Source organism: Podarcis gaigeae (assembly GCF_964106915.1).
Source record: "Podarcis gaigeae genome assembly, chromosome: 12".
Classification (NCBI taxonomy): Eukaryota; Metazoa; Chordata; class Lepidosauria; order Squamata; family Lacertidae; genus Podarcis; species Podarcis gaigeae.
Window position 1 is genome coordinate 30,948,698 of NC_139688.1, and position 23,541 is coordinate 30,972,238.

General features: G+C 38.6%; 1 protein-coding gene across 10 annotated transcripts in view; it reads left to right on the top strand.

The window, feature by feature from the left end:
* Positions 1 to 23,541, top strand: part of PHF14 (PHD finger protein 14) — a 136,152-nt gene that overhangs the window by 59,348 nt on the left and 53,263 nt on the right. For 8 of the 10 annotated variants that reach the window (XM_083705255.1, XM_083705259.1, XM_083705257.1 and 5 more), the window contains one exon: positions 20,892 to 21,009. In XM_083705255.1, the coding sequence (XP_083561381.1) occupies positions 20,892 to 21,009 (118 nt within the window). Of the gene's footprint in view, positions 1 to 10,626; positions 15,122 to 17,843; positions 17,893 to 20,891; positions 21,010 to 23,541 lie in introns of those variants that run through there. The other 2 variants (XR_014556735.1, XR_014556736.1) reach the window with 1 other exon arrangement.

Sequence of the window (23,541 nt, forward strand, 5' to 3'; positions counted from 1 at the left end):
TCTTTGAGTAACTCAGAATTTTCCTGTTTGGGTTGAACTTCAGTCACTGAAACATGAATTGGGGTGTTGCTTATGCATACATTGAAATTTTAAGTTAGGAAAGAGTTGCTTTTTAAATCTATACTGTTTATATGTAGCAGTCTGAGAGTTTGTTTTGCTTCCTTAAAAAAAAAGTGCCGTGCTGTTCTCCTTTTTTATAGCTAATTCTATCTGTCATGGGTGATATGGGTTACAAGTTAATTTAATTCAATACTATTCAAGCTGCATTAATATTATCTGTAGGAATGAGTAGTAGATAGTCCAGGGATTTTGACCATCATTGCTTAAACAGGAGCGTTATAGATTTTGATTATGGGGGGAAAATTATGTTGAGGCTACTACTTCAACCATCTGATACTTTATCAAAGAGACCTGAAAGGTATTCAGCTGCTTTAGACAATCCCAGGGGCTCGCCTAAAATTTTGCAGAATTTGAAACCTTCTCCCTCTAAAGAGCAGACTCCCAACCAGCACTACCCAAGCCATTTCACAAACTGCTTTCAAAAGTCTCCTCCCTTTCTAAAGTTATTTGCCCTGAGGCAAAGTAAGGATGTATGGGTTGCATTTTCAGAAACACAAATCTAAAGTCCCATTTTAGGTGCGCCTGATTATATGGATCCTTGCCACTGATTTTTCATAGAAATATGGTTGCCATTGCAGTAGTGAATACTGCCGTGTGTGATTCTTTGTAACGTTTTGACAGTACAACTTTAGGTAGGGATGGGGAACCTTTGGCTGGCCTGTAAGTCACTGCAGTCCTTGGAGCCTCTGTTCCTCGCCACCCTCCTCCTCTTTGCATTCTGCTCTGGTTGCAGAGAGGACGAATAGCAGAAAATCTCAGGTGATAGGGGCTTGATCTGGAATGGGATCCTGGTATGGACGGGTAATAATAATAATAATAATAATATTATAATAATAATAATAATAATAATAATAATAATAATAATAATAATAATAATAAATTTATTTATACCCCGCCCTCCCCAACCAAGGCCGGGCTCAGGGCGGCTAACAAGCAATAATAAAAACAAGTTGAATGAATACAACTTAAAAACATGATTAAAATACAACATTAAAACATTAACATTAGAGGAGCTTAAAACTTTTTACTACCACTGTGACCCTGGCACAGATCTGGCTTCTGCACCTGCAAATTACATTGCCCCCAAAGAATCCATTGCAGTGATTGCATTCTTTCTTCCAATGGAAATTGCAAGTGCAGTAGGTCCAATCCAGAAGACTGCCTCAGGGAACAAAGGTTTAACGCTCTTCTACCTCCACACCAGGGTTCCAATCCAGATTGGGCCTCTAGAGCTTTCTAATTCCATTGTGGAAGAAACTTCCACAATGGAAGGTTTTCTCCAAAGCAGATTGGATGAGGTAGAGAGAGAAAATGAATGAATGCAAAGGATGTGTTTGTGTGTTACTGTGGATGAAAGAAGACGGTGTGTGTGTGTGTGTGTGTGTGTGTGTGAGAGAGAGAGAGAGAGAGAGAGAGAGAATGAGAATGAGGGTGGGGTGGCGATGCACACCACTTGCATGCAGTTCCTGACATTACCTTTAAAGGACTGCAACCCCTCTCATGGTGGGTTGGGGAGGTTCTCCACCTCTTCTATATCTGATTCCCCCCGCCCCCAGCTATCTGAAAGGGTGTGACTCTTTCAAATATACACATTAACTATTTCTTTGTTCTCTGATCTGAGAGTACTACATAAAAGGTAAAGGTACCCCTGCCCGTACGGGCCAGTCTTGACAGACTCTGGGGTTGTGCGCCCATCTCACTTAAGAGGCCAGGGGCCAGCGCTGTCCGGAGACAATTCCGGGTCACGTGGCCAGCGTGACAAAGCTGCATCTGGCGAGCCAGAGCCGCACACAGAAACGCCGTTTACCTTCCCGCTGGTAAGCGGTCCCTATTTATCTACTTGCACCCGGAGGTGCTTTCGAACTGCTAGGTTGGCAGGCGCTGGGACAGAGCAGCGGGAGCGCACCCCGCCGCAGGGATTCGAACCGCCGACCTTTCAATCGGCAAGTCCTAGGTGCTGAGGCTTTAACCCACAGCGCCACCTGCGTCCCTTCGAGAGTACTACATAGATGCAAAGAATTGCAGTATAAAGTGCTACAGGGAAACTCGTGACAAAGAAATGACTAAAGAATATCTGAGGAAATAAACTTAGAGCAATGTCAAAACACCATGGAGTTATTTTAAACGAATACTGTAGCCTTGCTTAAGATAACATTTTTTAAGCAAGTGTATCCATTTTAATGGCTGTGAATGAGCATTGCTATGAATGTGTACAGCACTCCAAGGCCTTGTTTATTACTGCTGTCAACATTTATAGATGAATCATTTTGTGGAGCATTCTATTATCATTGAGAAGTCCCTGTCCTACTGCTCGTACCCTACTCTGTTTTGATGTAGCATCTACCTATGTGCTTCTTTGGTTGATTTATTTCGTTGCTGCATATCACTTTGCCAACAAAACTTGTGGAAGAACGGAGAGAGTTTTCAACCGCAGAAGGAAAACTCCGTTCTAAGCAGGCATCTCTGAACATCAGGAAACTAGATAATATAGATGTCTCTTGTTCTTTGGAATAAATACTTCTGAACAACAAATAACATCTGAAATAGCATTAATTGGATATCTGAGCAATAGGCGTTCATGTAACAGGCTTCTGCTAGCTCCTGGGATGTGGGAGGGGGAAAGTGGGATTTGGATTTGGACCGTACCAACAGGTGGCATAAACAGTTCCATTATTGCTTTGGATCTAGGTCTTGCAGTATAATTAATAGAAAGACTGTGAATTTGCACAAATGCTGGTTGTTATAAGTTTGACTAATGCAAACCCCCCCCCCAAGACTTTAGTTCATTTAGTAGAGTGCTTCCAGAGTAAAATGGTTAAGTTTGAATCAAGTGTGTTGAGTGTTGCCCCATAGAAATCAATGGGACTGAATTTAGCCATGACTAAGCCTGGATCCAATCCATATTTTTAAAATTACATCTGTAATAAACATAAGTAATTGAGTGAAACCTTATTGTGGCATAAGCATATGTTATGCTCGTTTTCACAGTGAAGTATAAATTTAGATACTGCCTCAAAATAGTAGGGTTAAAATCAATAATGTTAAATATAAAATCAATAATGTTAAATATATATATCTGCTGCACTTTGCTTTCTTTCTTTGTGGTTCTTTGGAGCATAATAATAAAGAATGTGTGTTATTATTACAAAATATAATTGGAGGGGGGATATTTATTGTATAATGAAAGTCCAATCCGCAGCATATCTAAAGGTAGGGAGTGACCATTGTCTGAAACTCTGGAGGGTAGTCAGTCTAGACATTACCGAGCTACATGGGTCAATGTTTTTGAATTAGTATAAAGTCTTCGTGTGTTTCTATGTAATGTCAGGAGGCACATTCTTTGTAGTGTTAACAATGATGGTGTTTGATATTACCAAAAGCCTGTGCGCAGGATGTAGTGCTAAAAGAACTGCAAATGGGCATGTTTTGTGAATTGTTTTTAGTTCTTTTGAGGGATACAAATAGCTAAAATGTTATGCAAAATATATGGGAGCTGCCTTTTAAGTGCTAATAGTAGTATTTGAAAGTCCAGTGCAACGAGCGATTACAGTGTATCTGGGCTTGACAGTCTTGTGTGTGAGGCATTAATGTTTTGCATCTTTTCATGGCATACTTTCCTTCTGGAGCTGCAAAAGTAGCAGGCAGTTTCTTTTAATTCCCGCTGACTTTCATATCTGCGATGAAACTATTCTAAGAGAATATATAATGGAAGCAATGAGTTGACATTGCAGGATTGTGTAGTAAGTGACTTTTACCACTGCACATAAACAGAGCAGTTATTCTAAATCATAGCATCGGTTTCAGTCAGATAACCACTAAAATCACTGCACTGTGGTCTGCTGAAAATGCCATCATCCTTCATCTGCCACATTAAGCCCGGGGAGAGCAGGCAGCAGTAGTGCCTGCACTGCTGTGGAGAGGGATGAGCCCTGAACCAAGCGAAAAGATGTTCTGGAAGAACAGTAACCTTTCCTATGATGTGTGCCTTTTCCATTACATTTTTGACACAAAATGCTGCCAAATGATTTAACGGTGACATTTTGTTTTGCTGACTTTCCCTTTTTCTCATTAAAGAGAAACAAAAGTTGGCTTTGGGAAGGAATGAGTAGTCATGCGTTTTGAATTCTGTTACAGGAAGCCTAATTTGTAAAATTATTAAATGTAGGATTTTCCTGCAGCCGAGCTTACGAAGGATTTTGTTTCATTCTTTTTATTGTGTTTTTCAAAAAAGTACTTATCTCCTGTGATAAGGTTAATTTCTATTGTCTTCTTTTCCTGTTGCAGAAATTGCACATTATTTCTAATTACTGAAACCTCCCATATTGGCCTGTGACACTCAGCTCAACACTCTCCCATATTTGCTCTTCATAATCCTGTGTGTGTGTGTGTGTGTGTGTGTGTGTGTATTCAGAAACTAGTTTAGAAAGGTGCATTGCAGTAGCAGGCATAGTACTTCCTGCCATAAAATATGGACATTTTTTAATTGGGAGCAACCCCCTCCCCCTAATAAATTATTGTAAAGCACAGAAGCTTATACACATCTCAAATTATATATAGTTTGTAAAGTAGGGAAACAGAAAAAGGTATCTTCCCCTAATGTGATGCACACATGTATTGGCAGAATTGGATTTTCTTCACTGCAAGCTAGTGGCACTACAGTCAGTGCTGGACCTTGGGGTCTCAGATTTCAGCGGCGCCCTGTGCAGTGCCAAGATTTTGTGCCCCTTGCCTCTCATGTTCTATTCTAAATCATAGTAGCAGTGCCCCTGTAGCTCTGCGCCCCGCGTGACCGAACCAGTCGTGCCCCCCTAAATCTGCCTCTGCTACAGTTCCCTTTGCGTGTCAAGGCCTCCAAGCCACCCCCCAGGAGACTAAAGACATAAGGACGCTGAATTTAGCTTAATGTTAATGGGCAAAATTTAGGCCACAACTTTATTGGTTACAGAATGTGAGCAGTATTGGCTTAGGTGTTGGCAACAACAGACTATATCTGTCTCCTGCCCCCCTTGCAGGAAGTCTGGTAAGAGTAAACCACCAGTTGGAGGAGCCCTGCAGATGTGGATCGACTTGAGCACTGCGGCGCAAGGCTGAAAAGGGAAGCCTTGGAGTTGCGCCGTGGCTTAAATCGGCCCCGGTCTTGCCCCCAAGCAACCTCATTGGCCGCCTGGCAACCTGATGAGGCCAGGGTCTTCCCCAGCGGGACATTGTCCCGCCCCCACGCTGAGGTGGGAGTCTAGGCAGCCTGACCGCACCCTGTCCCCACCCAGAGGTGGAGCCGATTTGTAATTCTTTTGCTGGTGTTGTGAGGGTCATTTTTTTGGAAGACATAACAGACTCTTGAATAATTAACTTTGTTCTCCTTATTTCTACCCTGATAGATTTTGGTTTTGCAAAATTAATTAAAAATATTTTGAGGTGGGAAAACAGATTAAGCAATATATTAAGGCATGCTATGGGGAAAATGGCCAGCCAAAATTTGTGACATTGCACTAGAATACTTATTCAATACCATGTCTTCTGAGGACTAAAAGGCATATCATCCTCACACTGTGTGTCATGCACAGAAGGATGACTGAAGTGTGTGTGTGTGTAATCAATTATCTGTCTCCTGTTTAATAACTTTACGTCTTTAGTATAGTTGTTTAAATGTTTATGAAATGATTAAAACACTTATCCTTCCTTTCCACTATATTGCAACACTCAAGGTGGCTTATGATCAACATGATGAAAATGTAATAAACTAAAGCCATGAACTAATATAGTATAGAAACACAGCTGGGAGTATCATATCCAAGAAAGGGAGCAGGGAGGCTATTCCAAAAGAAATTTGACACAGTAATCACAAATACATGCACTGAAATTTTAAATACTATGGCTGTGTTAGCGACAAATAATACTGTGCAGGTTCGTAGAAATCACATTCATGGTTTTCTGTTTAGTTCTCTATAGTTTTATAATTTGATATTTAATATTATGTGCCTCCACATAAGGAAATACAAATAATGTAAATATGGTGCCTTTATGAGAAGTATGCAATTATTTTGAGTCATATCATAAAACAATTGGCTGTGTTTGTGCATACAAGTGCAAACCTACATGCCTCAGTATCTGTAAATGATCACCATGTTTTAGTCCACAACTGTTGAAATTCTCAAGCTTTCCTGACAAATGTGCAATTATTTAAAAGTACACGACTACTACTGAAGACATTTGTGTTTGGGAAGGCTTTACCTGAGGTGTAACCTAGTCATTTACGGAAGATCAATTTTTATATTTGATGAAATGTTTGTGTCGTTTTTGAGTTTGTCTGGATGGTTTTATTGTTTGAGTTTGTTGAATTGGTTTTAATGTTCTTACACTTTGTGTTTGTTTCTGCGATTAGATTTTCCTTCACAGGAACTTACTGTTTGACAGGATGTGTTACATTACTTTAAAAGTTTGTGTTAATAGTTTGAGATAGGGGACAAATGCTCACACACTATCCTTCATTTGGCTACACTTCATCCTTTTCAGTTCTGAGTTAAAAGTTTATGTGTCATTCATCTTTTAACTATGCATGCTTATACCAAAGAATAAACTAGCACAACTATCTTCATTGTAGAGGTAGTTACAGTAAACTGTTTTCTAACTGAGGAAAGGGGAGAAACAAAAACACAAGAATTTCATGTCTAGTGCAATAAAAATATGTCAGGAGTCATAGGAAATCATGATGAGAAGGTTATAAAGATAGCATGGAGGTAGCTATCATGTGCAGTGGGAGCAGTGAAGCAGCCATAGCAATTTGAAAAAGCTTCAGTCTTTTTAAAAAAATGAAAATCTCCTGGAAAGATAGTTACATGGCTGCTGGTCACCATATGTGACAGATGACAATTCAGAAGAGAAGTTACAGACTACCAAAAGTCACAGAATCCATGTGGGAGCTGTCAAAAATTGATCAGAACAATTCTAAGAAAGGAGAAAAAGACATTTCCATGACAAAGCTATAGAGTGAAAGGAAGAGAACCCGACACTTGTCAGGATAAATTTCCACCTTCCCCACCGCTACATCTTATTTATGAAGATAAGGGTTTTCCCCTCCTTTTTGCAAGAGGCCAGTACTGGATTAACCATTGAACCTAAAATACTAGAACTTAAGTATACAAACTTTGATGCTAGTCACAGAAGATGCATTACATTCAGGATGTGTCTGAAATGGAGGAAAGAAATGACTCCCGTTCCTCAGTCTAGCAGCCAGCATAGCTATCAGCATTGGGAAAACGATAAAAAATGAATTGTAAAACAGTGTAGGAAAGAGAAACAACTTGTTCAGAAAAGCATCCATGGTCCTATCTGAGCTAGACAGTACAGTATATCTCTAAAGGCAAACAAAATATGTAGTCAGAGGCATAGACATACACCTTATTGCAGATTGATTGCTTTACTGTGAAGGATTTTTTACAACAAAAATAAGTTTGTATGTTTAATTTAAATCCCTTTGAACTAGAGATGTGGAATAATGTGTATCTCCACAATTGCTTGTTGTTTAGTAGTTTAGTCGTGTCCGACTCTTCGTGACCCCATGGACCAGAGCACGCCAGGCACTCCACAATTGCTATGAGGATCATATTAGCACATGGAGGGTTTTGCGAGTTTTAGGCAATGATCTGATTCTAGGCTAAATATGGCTTTAATTATCTTGGACCCCAAAATGTAATGATACATATTTTTTACAGCAAATGTCCAAATTCCATTTGATTTAGCCCTCTCAGGCTGATGGGGTTGCTGTGGATACCAGCAGCTGTATGTTTAATTTACTAAGCTACCAGAAGTCTGGTGGAGCCCTACAGAACTGAATGGGGGTGGAATTACCAAACACGTCAGCTAATTAGAGTTCATTCTATTCCCAGCAACTTCTCAAAATCCTTTTTGGATTTCAGTTTCCTTTTTGCTTATGGCACTTCAAGTGATTGAGTTTTTGGCATAGCCTAGGTTGGCCACACACAGACATACCCATACAGAGATGGTTTCATGGTGGCGTGATTTGTCAGACAATTCGTTAAAAATGCGGGTAATGGCAGCATTTTAGAGTAATGAGCAGAGCTTGCATTGCAACCACATGGCTCACATGGCTGGGGAGAGCGCTTGAACCTGTTTGTCACATCTAAACAGCCATATATGACTCAGAAGGTAGAGGATCTTATTACATAAATGGTACTCTCAAGAAGGAACCAAATCTAAAACTACAGGAGGTGTGAAGTTAAAATGTAACTGTACAAAATAGTATACAAGTCTTCCAGCTCAACAGTTTTCTACCAATCGGTAATATGTGCATCTTGCTCACAAAATCTGATATTGTACAAACAGGGCCAACAAGTTTATATATCCAGATGGCCTCACATTTGTAATCTGAGACCTTGATTAGGTAGTATTAAAATATATTGCTTGGTTGTTTTCTGTTTTAACAAAGATGCAATCCGTTGCCATCAGTTCCTTAATTTGACCAGAGTCTGAGGTAGGCAATCATTTGATTGGCTGGGGAAGCCCAGCCAGATGGGCGGGGTATAAATAATAAATTATTATTACTATTATTATTAAACCTAACTGCATTGAGTAAAGGAAGTTAGCATAACATTTTCATCTCACTCTAATGAAAGGAAACACAACAGGGGGTTGTGTTCAGTGGTAATGTTGTCCACACATTTTGTTAGATAAGTAAATGAAGAATGAAGACACACATATCAATATGTAAAGGAACTAATCATGAAATCAACCAGTACTCTTCCATTTAGGTGGTGAATGACTTGTTGGCACAATTTTCTGACTTCAGATTTCTCAGGGTTGTCAGTGACAAAGGACATGTGGCAAGGTGTGCAAAATCGGTTTCCTAAAAGCAAATCATTTTTGTACTCATTATGTCTACTTGGTTTGATTTTATTCTATGTTTCTGGTATTGGTTTTTTGCTTTTCAATTCAAACAGTCTCGATCAAGGGCTGAATATAGCAAACAAATATATATATATACAGGTTATGTGCATACATTATCAGCATTGTTATCAGTAGATAAAGACAAAACACTTGGGCAGTTTCTCACCATTGCAATTTTTAATACGGAAAAGGTCTCATCACGTGCTGACATGTTTGTCAGAATTCATAAATTGCTTTGTATTATTGTGAGCCGAAGCAGTTATTTTCTTTTTTCTTTTTTGCTTATGTTTGCATTAAAACAATTTAAAAAACATTTTTTGACTTTTTTACATTGGATGTGGAATTTTAGTCCACACCCTCCTTTACCTGTCTTTTCTTTTGCAATGTTCATATTTAGCTCCTCATTTTTTAATATAATGGAAACCCCATTATTTGGTGTGCATGATTTAGGAGTTCTCCTCATGTCGTCTTTCTGAAGTGGAGATTGGAGAAGAATTCAGCTGATTTGCCTATTGAAATTATTTCTTGCTATTATCCATTGAAACCTGTGGCATCTTTCATGTTTCCTTTTTTACTCTGAAGTCCGATACCCACTGTCAGACTATCATAATTCTTGTCTGAGTCTTGCTAGGTGAAAAGTAAAATATGCAAGTGCCTTTCAGTTTCCCTTTGTTAGAAATTTCCGTGTTAACGCACCAGATGCAACTATCAGCGTATGTAGTTCAAGGTCCCCCCCCCAAAAAAAAATCTAATCAGAGCACATGTAAGTTTTCCCAAAGTTTTCCTGCAGTGTTAAAAGTTTTAAATATGAAACATGATGGAATTAAGGGAAATAATGTGATTGGCATGTGCAGTGTCTGCCATATAAATGCCGTAGAAATCACAGTAAACCCGACTTGCTATATTTCCTAATAAATATTGAAAAAGCAGGAATCTGTAACTCAGAGGTCTGGATCCGCAGAGGTCTTGTGCAAGCGGAAATGCAATTTCTCTGCTGCAGCCCCTGTGCCTCATCACTGTCCCTTGACCCTCAAAAGCTTTTCATTGGTGTGGAGGCTGTCATACGGAGGGAATGAGTCCAAAAAGCCCCACTGTGCAAGTGGAGTTCCATTCATTTGTTTCTGGATCCAGCTCAGTAACTATAGATGCCCTATTGACATTATAAAACAATTGCTTTGTGAGAACGCTGTGTGCTGCTTTGTAATTGTCAATCAGCTCCTGCCTTTCCTGATTGGACACAAGAAGTATAGTTAATCTGGTATATTATCGTGCTATATAGTTAAGAGTTCTGACAAGCAGAAGCTTGCTCTCTTTGTATAATCATGTCTGTTTTAATTAAAATCTTTTATATAGCCGAAAGGTCACCACTCTCCATTTTCCACACCTAAATGGCAGTTTCTTTTTTTTAAGCACTATGAACGAGGAGAAATGGATGATACTTAATGGCTAATTCACTTCCATATGCACTTGGAAATGTAACACTAATCCTAAATTGTCTCTTTTCAGTCTCAATCTGCTGTGATGTTGAAATGTTTCATAAGTAACTAGAACCGTTAAAAATGGTAAATGTTAATCTTTTTTTCTTATCACTTTACTGTGTAGATACTCTTCATGAGACACTACTCTGCCACAACTCATCCCCGGAGGCAGTCCTGGAAACTACTTTTATAAATGTGATTTTAAGCTGTGGATAAGACTTTCAATAGAACACAAACTAAAGGAAAACAGTGTATTTATCCCTTCCATATTCCTAGTTATGACAAATACTTGAGTTTGCTTGCCAGGTCTTGTAGAATGTAACCGATTGGTATGTTACTTGAACTGACAAGGCAGTTAATTTACTTGAATTTTTTTTTCTTTGCACTAATCAGGCACATTGGTATGTGCATTTCTGGAAAATACTGGATAAATGTCTTGTCTGAAATGTTCTATTAAGTAATTTTGTCTCCCGTTGCTAGTCTTTGGCAAATGATGATGTACAGTATTTAGAGTCACTGAAGAGTGACAAGAGCCTATGGGACTTAAATACTTTATGTGATGTTGTTGAATAGGAAAAGCAATGCTTTGTCATTTGTTGGCTGCTCTACTTTTTGTGCCTCTTAATAAGCAAATTCTTATATAAATATGTTGAAGAGCTATATGTAAAAGGCTTGTTTCTGTAAGTGTTCAGTATAGTGGCAATCGGATATCTGTAAAAAAAAATTCATACATTCTCATGATGAAGTAAGTTTTGCTATATAATAATTGACTTTGTACCTATTAGTATGTTAAGTTGAAAGAGTCACTGAGTGAACACATTTGGCTTGAGAAGAAGGGAACCCAAATCTTGTGGCTTTGTCTCAGTGGGTTTGTGTGTTCTGGACTGGGGGTGCTTCCGTTGAAAGCCAGCAACAATTCCTATACAGTAAGCCTGCAACATATGTAGAGGTTACGTTCTGGGTGTTGTGCCTAAAGCCAAAATTGTATGTAGTCAATATACATTGTGTTCAGCAGTGGGTGGGTTTGCCAAACCCTTTTTCTACCTATCAGACAGTCCCTTCCCACCTTATTATTATTATTATTATTATTATTATTATGCCAAGCAGGAATAGCTGGATATGCACAAGTTAAATGTGCATAAGTTGTGGGCTTACTGCATGGTAATTTGGGGAAGAACAAAAAGCTGGTCAACCAGTGTTACTGAACAAGACATATCCAGTAGCAGCCTGTGTTCCTGTTTAAGACTTGTAATTTTTTCAGATAATTTACTAGACAGCATAAGCATTTGAAATGCTTATTTTTGCCTTTCTTTGAACAAAGCTGTTTGTGCATTTGTACCTGTAACACTGAAGTATATAAGTTGCGATCCAACAAAGATACTCATGGGGCTGGTAGAACTGCAAGGTTCCTTTGAAATATTGATTGCTCAAAGTATTCCAGTCATCATTGTTGAAAAAGCAAGCTGCATTTTAAAGTGAAATTTGGCTTGGCTCTTCTGCAGTACAGGAAATGTCAAAGAACCCTCCCACTAGGTGGGTGTCTTCCTTATGCACACTAATCATTTTGTTGGATCACAGCCATTGTATTGAAAATCATTGGGTATATGAAAATACAGCGGTATCTTGGAGCATTTTGCAAGGTATATTTTATAACCAGAGTTATAAACCTGGAAATTAGAATAATAATAGCTGTATAAAATAACAGGAAATGATACATTAGTGTATTTTCATGGTTATGGCTAGACACTGTATCTTATTTGGATATGTTCAATAAAATAACCAGATCTCCTTGGTTATACTGTTTGAAATAAGCATTTTGTCAAGACTGTAATAACATTGTGTTCTAGATTTAAATATGCACATTAGAATCGGCTGAAAAGAGGCTAGATGCATCAAATGTTTTGGCTAAGATTTGGTATAAATGTTGGCATGTGAATATAAAACTCATTCTGCATTAAAACATTTTATATTTACATGCTTATTTACCTCTTTAAAAGAGTTTTTTCTCCAGAATTGCTGGCACAAGAGAAGGTGCAAGATGCTGGTATGGTTCTTGTGGCTGGTTGTACAGCAGACTACTATAGCCCTGATATTTCCTGTTGCAAAACAGGCTTCCACTAGTGTTGCACTGGATATCATATTAAGGAAGCAGTATTCTTGCCTTTACACTAGCTCAGCAGCCCTTGAATTGGTGGTCAGAAAACATTGACTCTGGGCCAGAAAATTTATACATTTTTTTGTCTTAGCCTGAGTAGAGCTTAAATAGTATATATTCCCATTTAATATAAGAAGGTTGTTAGTAAATATCTGCTTAGTGATCAAGAATAACTGATATAAAAAGAAATACATTAAATTGTGGGGGGAAAGGGTGTATTGATTCCCATGCCTCAGTCCAGCCATCCAATACCAAGTAGTATGATTTTCACTATGCATGCGGAATTTACCTCTGCCTGAATTGTGTTTGTGTATTTTATTTTACATTGCCTTGGGCAGATTCATAGGAAGCAGTTGGTTTTTCTTAACATAAATACATAGATTTTACCTTAGGTGTAAGAGCAGTTGTGTGTATGCGTGTAAAGTGTTCTTTGTTCACTGTGCATGTTGAACTATTTATTCGGGATGAATTTGGGAAATCATAATTAAGGTGCTTACAGACTGACCTTATATATACACACTGCTGCTTGCCTTCAGTTTTTAGACTTTCTCAGTTGAGCTTCAGAGCCCTCTTTCATAATACAGTCGTACCTCGGAAGTCAAAAGGAATCCGTTCTGGAAGTCCGTTCGACTTCCAAAACGTTTGGAAACTTAGGTGCAGCTTCCGATTGGCTGTTTCTGCAGCCAATCGGAAGCCGCGTTGGACGTTTGGGTTCCAAAGAATATTTGCAAACTGGAACACTCACTTCCAGGTTTGTGGCATTCGGGAACCAAAACGTTCAACTTTCAAGGCGTTCAGGATTCAAGGTATGACTGTAAAGAGGAATACAGCCCTTTCAGTTAAGAGAGATTCCTTTGACTTCATGAAAGATAAACACTGACGTTGGAAGCAGTCAAACGTTACATTGAATTCTATGCCCTCAGAATATGATTGGACTCTTTAAGTTGGACATTTTGCTCATGGCTGAAACGGGATGGCCTTAAGGGATGGCCTTAAGGAACAGGGCTGATGCTGAAACATTTTTATGAGTTTTTTAAATGCGTGTGTTTTAAAATTCATTAGTCAAAGGGTTTGGGGGTCATCAATACGTCTTTTGGTTAGCATTGTTGCTAGGTCACTACACACAAATGTGCTACAATTTTGTAGCATTCAGCAACTAACGAGTGTTACTGGACTGTAAGAAACATTGCACTGTAAAACATTAAATGCAGGTACTAAGTATCTGAAGATATATTTCTATGTAACTTTTCTTTCTGTTTCTCTTAAATTAGACTGGATTTGCTAGTGTTGTTATAATCAGATGCTTCTAAAGAAAACTGCACTATGCTGTGTTGAGATGCAGTCGTGTCATTATTCAACAGGACAACTTGGGATGTATGGAGCCAAACTGATATGTATTTGTATTGCTATTTGCAACCACTACTTTGTGTAATTCATGGTGGGCTGCTAGACGTATGTTACTGGATGGGCATATGACTTTAAAGTTCTGCATTTGCAAATGCTGAAGTGAATGATGAAAAGGTTGAAGAGATCCTATGGTGTCAGGAAATAGGTGTGTTAAACTTGAAGAAGTGGTTCTAGAAATGTTCAGCATAGAACGAATGCTTGAAAATTTAACAGCTGAATTCATATTCTGTATTAAAATATCAATAGTGGGGCAGTTTTACTAAAGAGATGCTTAGCATTCATCTTGCTTTATATCTGAGCTATCTTAATACTAACTTAGGCTTGAACCAAAAAGAAACATTATACACACACCTGTCCAACTGCTGTCATTGCTCTAAAGCATATTTTTAACTAATATGTAGAGATGGATACTGGTGGCATGGAACAGTACTCTTGGGATCTGTGCCTGAAAGCATCTGCTTCTTGTTGCTGCATTTTAAAAGAGAGCTGGTCCATAACTTTTACGGTGGTGTAAAATCCTAAACTGGTTCAACTGTTTAAAGACATTCCAATTAGGTATTCAGATGCCCATTAAGAACAATCCTTTACTGCTTCATGTTGTGGAAATTTTGTATATCTTTTTATAAAGTCACGATACCTAGCATTGCCAACATGTATACAAAATTTACTTGTTTGCTGTTTTTATATTGTATGCTATGTGAATAATTCTGTGGGCATTGTTCCAGGGTACATGTATAAGTGAGAGAGGTTTTTATTTAACCTTCTGCAAAGCAACATTTGTGAAGTTTTCTTTACAGATTACGTTTATTAATAAAGAGTTCTTAGGAAATTACTTTGAGAGCCAAAGATGGTTGTAGCTGTCTTATGAATTCAGGATTCTTCTTTATATATATATATTATTCTTCAGAGCTTAGATTCTCTACAGTGACTTACAAATATGCAAAAAAACACCATTTTTCTTTAGCTCTTCATTTAGACAAGCCCAGGTCCTCCTCCCCACCCCCATGTTCATTGTAAGACTTCTGCAGGCCAGCTGATAAGATTCCCTCCTCTGCAGGTAGGCACAATGTAATGAAATTGGACGTGCATGCTAGGCTTTGTAAATAGAATGAGATTGACCCCCAGCCATTATCTCATTTATCTGATTTACATGGTAAAATCAGGATCTACAGTATTGATTAGAACATAATTAGCTAATTATGAGCAGGAAAATACAGACTTATGTGGGGTTTGAGCACAGCAGGCTGAAGTGCTGAAAGATTTCCAAGGGCATGAGCAGATGGAGATCACTTTATTAAAGAACAAAACAGACGTGTTTCAGGTATGGAAGTGTCTAATCAACTTCCCCTGCTGTGCCGAGATACTTGACCTCAATTCAGTATTTTTGTTTGTGAAAAACTATTTTCTGTCAGCTGCTAATTTTTTTTAAAAAAAATATTATTTAACCTCTCAATCTGACTGAGACAAATAGTAGAGCTGTTTCTACTTCTGTTTCTCTATCCAGTTTACAGTGTTTACAGGGCTATTGCTTCCATAAGCCAAGGTGAGCCTCTTGGCTCAGTCAGTGGCTTGGGAAGGGTAGTGGATCATGCCCAGCCACCCCTGCTGCTAGGACATTTCCAGGGCTGTCCATAGAGATATGTCTGCATCTCTGCCATTGTGCACCAGCTCCATCCAAGAAAGAAAAGACTAAGGTTGGGCTTGGGTGTGCCTGCTAGAACCTGCCATCCGGTTGCAGTGGCAAACGTAATAGAAGTTTTAATTTATTCATAAACTTTAAATAGTATATTTGCTGCTGCAGTGAAGCACCCAATGGCAGTCCTAGAGATGTCCTTAGCTGTTTTGCCCAGTCTTCCTAGAGGTTCATTGGTAGGAGATGACCACCCAATAAGCTTGTCAGAGCACCTGTGCTGCCACTGTTGCAGTGGAAAAATTGGGGGTAGGGGAGCCACAGTGAGGAAGATGAGGTCATAGTGCCATTTGCTAGTCTGCCTCAGACATCTTGGGCTGGTTGTGGCTGTTTAAAACTAGAATTTAACAACTTGGCTGACTATCTGGCATTAAGGATAAAACTGATTTAGTTCTGATTTACAGTATCAGGTTAGTAGTTATTTAACCAAATACATCGTTTTAACATTTTCAGCTCAATTTTTTAAAAAAATAAGAAACAGAGGGCTTAAATCTTGTAGCCTGAACTTAGCACTTGCTATGTGTCAATTGCAACCCTAGCAAAATGCCAGAAGCAAGTTACATTATCCTACTGGCATTAGTTAAACACAATCACAGCAGTATTTGAAATTAAGCTGCCAGCGTTCAGACATTTGAGGTTTGCAACTCTCATAGAATAGACTCCTGTCTGCCATGCAGCTAATGGCCTGGTCTGCGCATTACAGTAAGCCATGGTTTGTGACAGAGGTGGGGAACCTCATGCTTAGTGGCCAAATGTGGCCTTCCAAGTCCCTTGAAAATCTCCCCAGGCCATAACCTTCACTGACCCTGCTTCTCACCCTTAGTGTTTTTGTTTGGCTTGAATTTAGCCTTGAACTCTGGCAGTGCCTTCCTCTTGTCTGTGTGAAGGACAGACAGGAGGAAACTAGCCTACTGTACAAAGCTAGAATTTTCATTTCTTGCTCTGCCACCTTTTCCTGTGGTCCCATCCACCACTGACATGTGCGTAGCGGGAAATCTTGGCCTTGATTTGAAAAATAAAATAAAAAATCCCACCCCTGATTTATGGCTTACTGTGAATGAGCAACCATCACTTCTAGCCAGGAGAAATGAGCCCTGGTGGCAAGGCAGCACTTGTGGCTTGTTTCTCCCAAACAACCACATGCAGTAAGCTGTGAATGAGCAACCATCACTTCTAGCCAGGAGAAATGAGCCCTGGTGGCAAGGCAGCACTTGTGGCTTGTTTCTCCCAAACAACCACATGCAGTAAGCTAGTAACAAAACAACAGGCACTGATGTTCCTGCAATGCTAAGCTAGTTTCCTTCCCACCTACTGTGACAACAACAGAGACAGGGGAGAAGCTAAGCGGGGATTTTCAAGCAGTGTGCACCAGCACTTTGCTGATTCACGTTAAACCATAGTTTACTTTTAACCATGATTCAATGTGACGTGCAAATCAGACCATAGTGGGGTGAGGAATGAAGCACTTTTGGGAGCAACCCGTGCTTTTGCCCTTCAGTTGAAAAACATTTCTCCTCTGGTGCATTTCTTCCAGTGGGTGTTACTCTCAGGGCCCTACCATGAGGAAAAACATCTGAACTGAAGCAGCAAATTGTCTGGGTGGCAGAAATTGTCAGGGAGAATGTGGGTTCAGCTTTCATCTCTTCTACCCATTCGCTCAAAATAGCTTCCGCCCCATCCCCTGCTTCATATTAATTGGGCAGAAGAAATTGCTTCGTACACCAGGGGCAAATATGGCTGTATCATATCAGATTTTGTAGGCATGGTTCAGACATAACTGTCTCAATCTAATGAACAATGGCTGTGAAGGCAATAGGTTTTTTAAAGCCATAGTTTCTCATTAAATCAGACAAGTATGGTTTAACCTCTTGAGTGCAAACTACAACATAAATGGGGAATCTGATCCTGGTTCACACATTATGAAGTGCAAGGAATGAGAGGTGGTGGGGAGCATGTTCCTGATGAAATAAGCTATAATTTTTTAGATCAAGAGAGTTATGTCTGGTCTGTGCCTATGGTGAATGAACATGGTATGATGAAGCTGCCATTGCCCATGATGTTCACAGTAATTTCTTTGTCCAATTTTCAGGTTTTTGTAGTTCTTCAAAAACCTATTTTCCCAAAGAGAACAAGACAGGGGGAAAAAATAAGCCTGTGCACCATATGGGCAGCGATGGCTCTATCATGCCACCTTCAACTCTCCAGGAAAGAAGCCTCCAGGTCCTTAATTTATTGTATGTGCTTACTTCAAATGTCTTGTTCTCTAACGTTTAAAAGAAACTGGTTGAATTTGGAAAATACACCAACTTTACCAGAAAATAAGCTAGCATTTAAAAACATGAATTTCGTTTGTTTCTTCAGCAGCTCTTAGGCATTGTTGTTCAGTGTAAACTATTTCTTTCATTCTTTAAAACATTTTTTTATTGCATCTTTTGCTTGTAGTCTCCATGATAGCTTGTTTTTACCATGCTTGGTAGTGATAGTTATTACAGCAGATATTTCAGCTTTCTACAGTCTTTCTAACTTTTCTTTGAAAGGATGACTTCTGGGGAATACAAGTGCTTTGTAACTTTGGCGGTTCACATGTGTCATCAGAGTTTAAAAACAAGCCATGGTTTATTGTGAAATCATACTAAACCATAGTTTGTTTATAACAAGGGTATACAAACCACACTTATATTTTGATTTGCTTATACTTTTGAATCACTTTCCTTCTTGTGGTGGCATCAAGAGTCATCTCGGCGGGAAACAACAATATTGTGAAGTTGTACCACAAAAAATGTTTTCTGCGTGGTTTAATCTGAGCCATTGGTTTGTTTGGAGTTTGGTAGCTGGGAAGGAGGAGTTCCCTTCCGCCAGGTTGGCCAATGATGCTTTGTAAGCTAGCTATTCCCTGCACTATGCACCCTTCTTGTTTCCTCTTAGAGGTATTTGCTCTGTACACTTTTTCATTAAGCTAGCTTCTCCAGGTGATGAATAATCAGAACCTTTGTATAAGCAGAACAGTGGTGCAGTTAGGCCACTTTAGACTTTGTCTTACATGATACTGTGTATAATTTCCCTTACTTTAATATGTGGTAAGCCAGGTATCTTGCATTGCGGCCAAGGGGAGGGATGGAAGGGGATGGGGCTTCCTGCTCATTCTTCTGAGTGGGGATTTCTCTTCCTGATAGTACCATTGGTACATTAATAAACAACATTTTTAAAAAGCAAAGGCTCGCTAACTGGGATTTTGCCCTTCTCAACCATTGTTTGACATGTAGAAAGTACATTGCTAGTCCCCTTGTTCAAAATTCTTAGACTTATTCTCACATAAGATAAGCAAATCTTTTTGTTCAAAGGTAATTTAAAGGAGCGGGGGATCTATTCTGTTAGCTTTTCCCCCTTACAGTCTCTGTCATGAAGTACTTACTTTAATATATGTTGAATTGGGTTAATCTGTATATAAATGGGATTTTAGATGCTATCTCTCGGTGGTATAAAATCAAATTGACATTTAAATTTATTTTTTGCTAAAGTATCAAACCTTATGTTTATTTTGCTAGTTCTTTATGTGATGAAATGGAATTAAATCAGTTTTGAAAATGCATGGTGAAGTGAAGGCAGCTACTTGTGAAAAAATATGTCTCAGTTCAATGTACTTTTCTTCCTGTTAGCCGCTGCCATGTAGTTTACTTATATTGTATAATGTAAATGTCCTTTGACCTAAGCAGTGCAGTTTTACTTGAAATAAGAGTAACAGAGATCAATGGGATTTATACCCCAAAACAGAGCACAGGATTGCAGCCTTTTGACAAAACAAACACACCACTTCTTATAAAGGTGGTTTTTTCAGAGGTATCGAAGCAGTCTTCAACAAGAAGAACAAGGAAAACTGTTTCATTATTTTCTTCGTTCTGGCTTATTTATTTGTCATTCTTGTTTCCTACCCATCCTCCCATAAGGGAGTTCAGGGCAGCTAACAGCATAATTAAACAACACAGATAATACAATGCAATTAATAATCTAACATCTTCAGAAAAACAGCAGCAGTGAAAATTTCCAGTATAGGTCCTGACACCAATGAAGCCCAGTGGGTTTTCCCAATACTCCTAAGTGTGGTCCAGGTGGTGGACTTGGGCGGGAGTTTATAGTGCCATCACTGAAAACATCCTCTCTTATGTTTCTGCTTTTCTCACCTCTCCAACAGGTGGGATGATGAGCAGGAAGCATCCTACAGATTGTAAAAACTTAGCACAGAAAATAGCTAAGGTTGAATTTTAAAACCTAAAAACATTTGAAAGCCTTCAGAGTGCAAATTATGTTTCTGTAATTACTTCTTTACAAATTCAAATTGAGGGGGAAAATAAGTCAACATACAGTAAACAAAGTACCTGAATATGTGAGGGAAATGCTGCAAGCACTTATGTCCTTATCCAGAATCTCATGTGTGCTGTGATACTTATTTATTACATGTCAGGGGCTGCATTCCATCTTTACTTCATCATTACCAAATGGTTTATTTCAATTAATTTAGAAATGTGCAGTCATACCTTGGATCCCAAAAGCCCTGGAACTCGGACATTATGGCTCCCGAACTCCACAAACGAAAAAGTGATTGTTCCAGCTTGTGAACGTTCTTTTGGAACCTGAACGTCTGACGGGGATTCCACTGCTTCTGATTGGCTGCAGGAGCTTCCTGCAGCCAATCAGAAGCCGCGATTTGGTTTCCGAACATTTTGGAAGTCGAACAGACTGCCGGAACGGATTCCGTTTGACTTCTAAGGTACGACTGTATCACCACAAACCATTTTAATCTTTCACTACGCCATCTACAATATTTGGCCTAAACAGTCAAATCTGGATTTGAACACTTGAAATCTGTCATAGACTCTATCTAGAGTGTGTCTACAAAGATTCCCTTCCTGTTTGAGTCTCCCTTCAGCATATTCAGCTATGCTTCAACGTATTACAGTTCTTGGAAAACTTTTAATGCACAAAGCAGAATTGTTTGCAACATTTTTAGCTGCTATAATAGTCTTAATACAAATAAGTTTCTGGACTTTACATGTTCTGGTTGTGTTGATAACCCTTATTTTATTTTCAATGGATGAATTTGATACTGAATATTGAAGAAATGTATCTCTTTCTTATGTAGGTGCGATGAATGCAGGCTCTGCTATCATTTTGGCTGTTTGGACCCTCCCTTGAAAAAGTCTCCGAAACAAACTGGTTATGGGTGGATTTGTCAAGAGTGTGACTCTACATCCTCCAAAGTAAGTTAAAAAGTCTTGTGAAAATGCAGAAAAAGTGAATGTTTAGAAGATGTTTTTCACAACTCATTGCAGGTTTATATATGAATTAGGTTTTTTTTTAAAAAAAAAGAATAATAAGGGCTTACTTCAATCTGTTGCTGTTATTCTGTTTTACTATTTCAAGAATAGGAAACTGCATAGCTGATTGGTTTGATAAAGAGTAATTCAATGTTTTGAAAACTATTTTCTAGTCCAAAATTATTCAGTTTTGTTGTACAGTCATTTAACTGTTGACTATTTTACACTTTTAACATTTAATGATTGTTTACAGAGCATAGTCCAATGTTAGTATTACTCTGATGTTACAACGAAATCAATGGACTAATGTAACTTGTCCATTCAGTGGATCTGCTCTAAGTATGATTTAGTTAGATATTGCTCATATGGTATTGCTACGCCATTTTAAACAGTCTATGTTTTATATATTTTAGTTCATTATTAATCTGTTTCCTTCTAATCTGTAAAAACATTTAAAGAGACAGTGGACATTTAATTGGGAAAATGTGAAAATACTTTTGCTGACTCTACTTCAGAACTTCTAATATGTGTATGCAATTAGATGGCCAATGTACAGTTTATATAAATGGTCTGTATCCTGAAAGGGAGACTTGACCAGTATACAGTTTAAAAAGATTTATTTACTAAACGTATTTGAATCAGTAACCATAGAAAATCCAGAAGGCAAAAATGTGTTTTTAATTTGCAGTTTTCTTCTACAAATTAAAGAATAATTAGTTTACTGCAAAGCCAGTTATTAATAAAATCAGTCTTCCTTAAGAAGATACAATTTTGGTATAGAATCATTTAAAGCTCACTGTGGCTTGGACATCTGAGCCTTTAAAAAGGCACTTGAAAGCAGTGTTCAGTGTCTGGATGAATTAAAACAGATATACAAATCTAGACAGCCCTTAAAACTGAAACAGTTTTTCTATAGTATGAATTTAAATTCTCTGTTAGTCACTGAGGACTTCTTCCCAAAAACATTATATCTTGAAGACACCAGAACTTTGATATGACAAAACTGTAGATTGTTGCATTGCTTTCAGCGTGGGCCAGTTTAACTACCATTTAAATGAGCACACGGTACCAGAAAAATTGTCTTATGAGGACTCCTTGTGGCTCTGTTTAGTTACATCAGGGTTGTCACTTTAAGGCAATGTTTTAGTCATTTTGAAAAACCTCGTGATCTTCTGTACAATCTGCCTTGCTGAATAACACCTTACTTTAGATGAAAGTTGTTTTGCAAGAGCTTAGGAATTTTTTTAACGAAGCCTTTTAGTACATCTATGCATAGTGTACCTTTGATACCTTTTGGGTGCTTGTGAGTTCTGCAAAGGCTTGTGCTTCCTCCAGAGAATGCTGTTACCACAGGCACACTGATATTTCTAGCTGGGTTAAAACCAGGGGAGGGGAGCGGGGGGGAGGAAACACTGGATCTAGCAGGCTAACTCAGTGGATGGGGTTCAGCCCTTTCCTATTGTGCTGCTGATGCACAAGTCTCTGCTTTCCAGCCCCAAATGGCAAAGTGAGAAAGTGAGAGCAACACCATGCAGGAAACCTTCTATTGCCTTTGCCCTTGAACTTCTTTAGATTGCGGTCTTAGCATAAAACTTACGCACATGCACGCACAGGAAGTTGAGTGGCCATATACATTTTCCCTGAATGATTGAGAAATGAATTGCAAACTACAGTTGCCAACACCTCCGCTTTCTTTCCACCTGTAAATCCTATTTCCAGTAAGTGTCATTTAGGTGCTAGAGCAGTGAAATAGCACTGGGTTTTTAGGTTTAGCCAGAGCAACCTTCTCCTTGTCAGCAGAGAAATCAGATTTGGAAAGTATCTTTTCCCAAATGAAGATCAAGAAGGGAAAGTTAAATGTCTTCTCTTTCATCTAAAGCACTAGCGCATTGGTGGCCAAACGTGGCCCTCCAGCTGTTTTGGGACTACAGTTCCCATCATCCCTGACCACTGTTCCTGTTAGCTAGGGATGATGGGAGTTGTAGTCCCAAAACAGCTGGAGAGCCAAGTTACGCCATCACTGCACTAGCCCAATGTAAAACGTAATGTAAATTAACAAATACTAACAATTTATTGTTAGAATAGACTCATCTCTGACTTTCTTTTGAATGGAAATGTGTATCATTCAAGAAAAAGTAAGCCCAGACTTAGTTACCAAAGGTTACCCTATCAGGAATCTCTCCTATACAAGTGTATAACTAAAAAGGGTACGCATATTCTTTAGTACAATCTTTAGCCCTGTATTCATGATGAAAATATCAGTATCAGTCAGCCACTGATTGTTGCTTGTGTCTTGATAAATTTAAAAATGTGATTTTTCAGGTATGGACAAATGCTTTTTATTTAGAGGCGGTAAACATTATTAAATGTTTATATTTTTCACACATATAGACAGCATACTTTTGTTCATAATATGCCATGCAGCTCTCCTGCAATCTTGTCAAGTTATTTCCCCACCAGCATAACATATTCCCA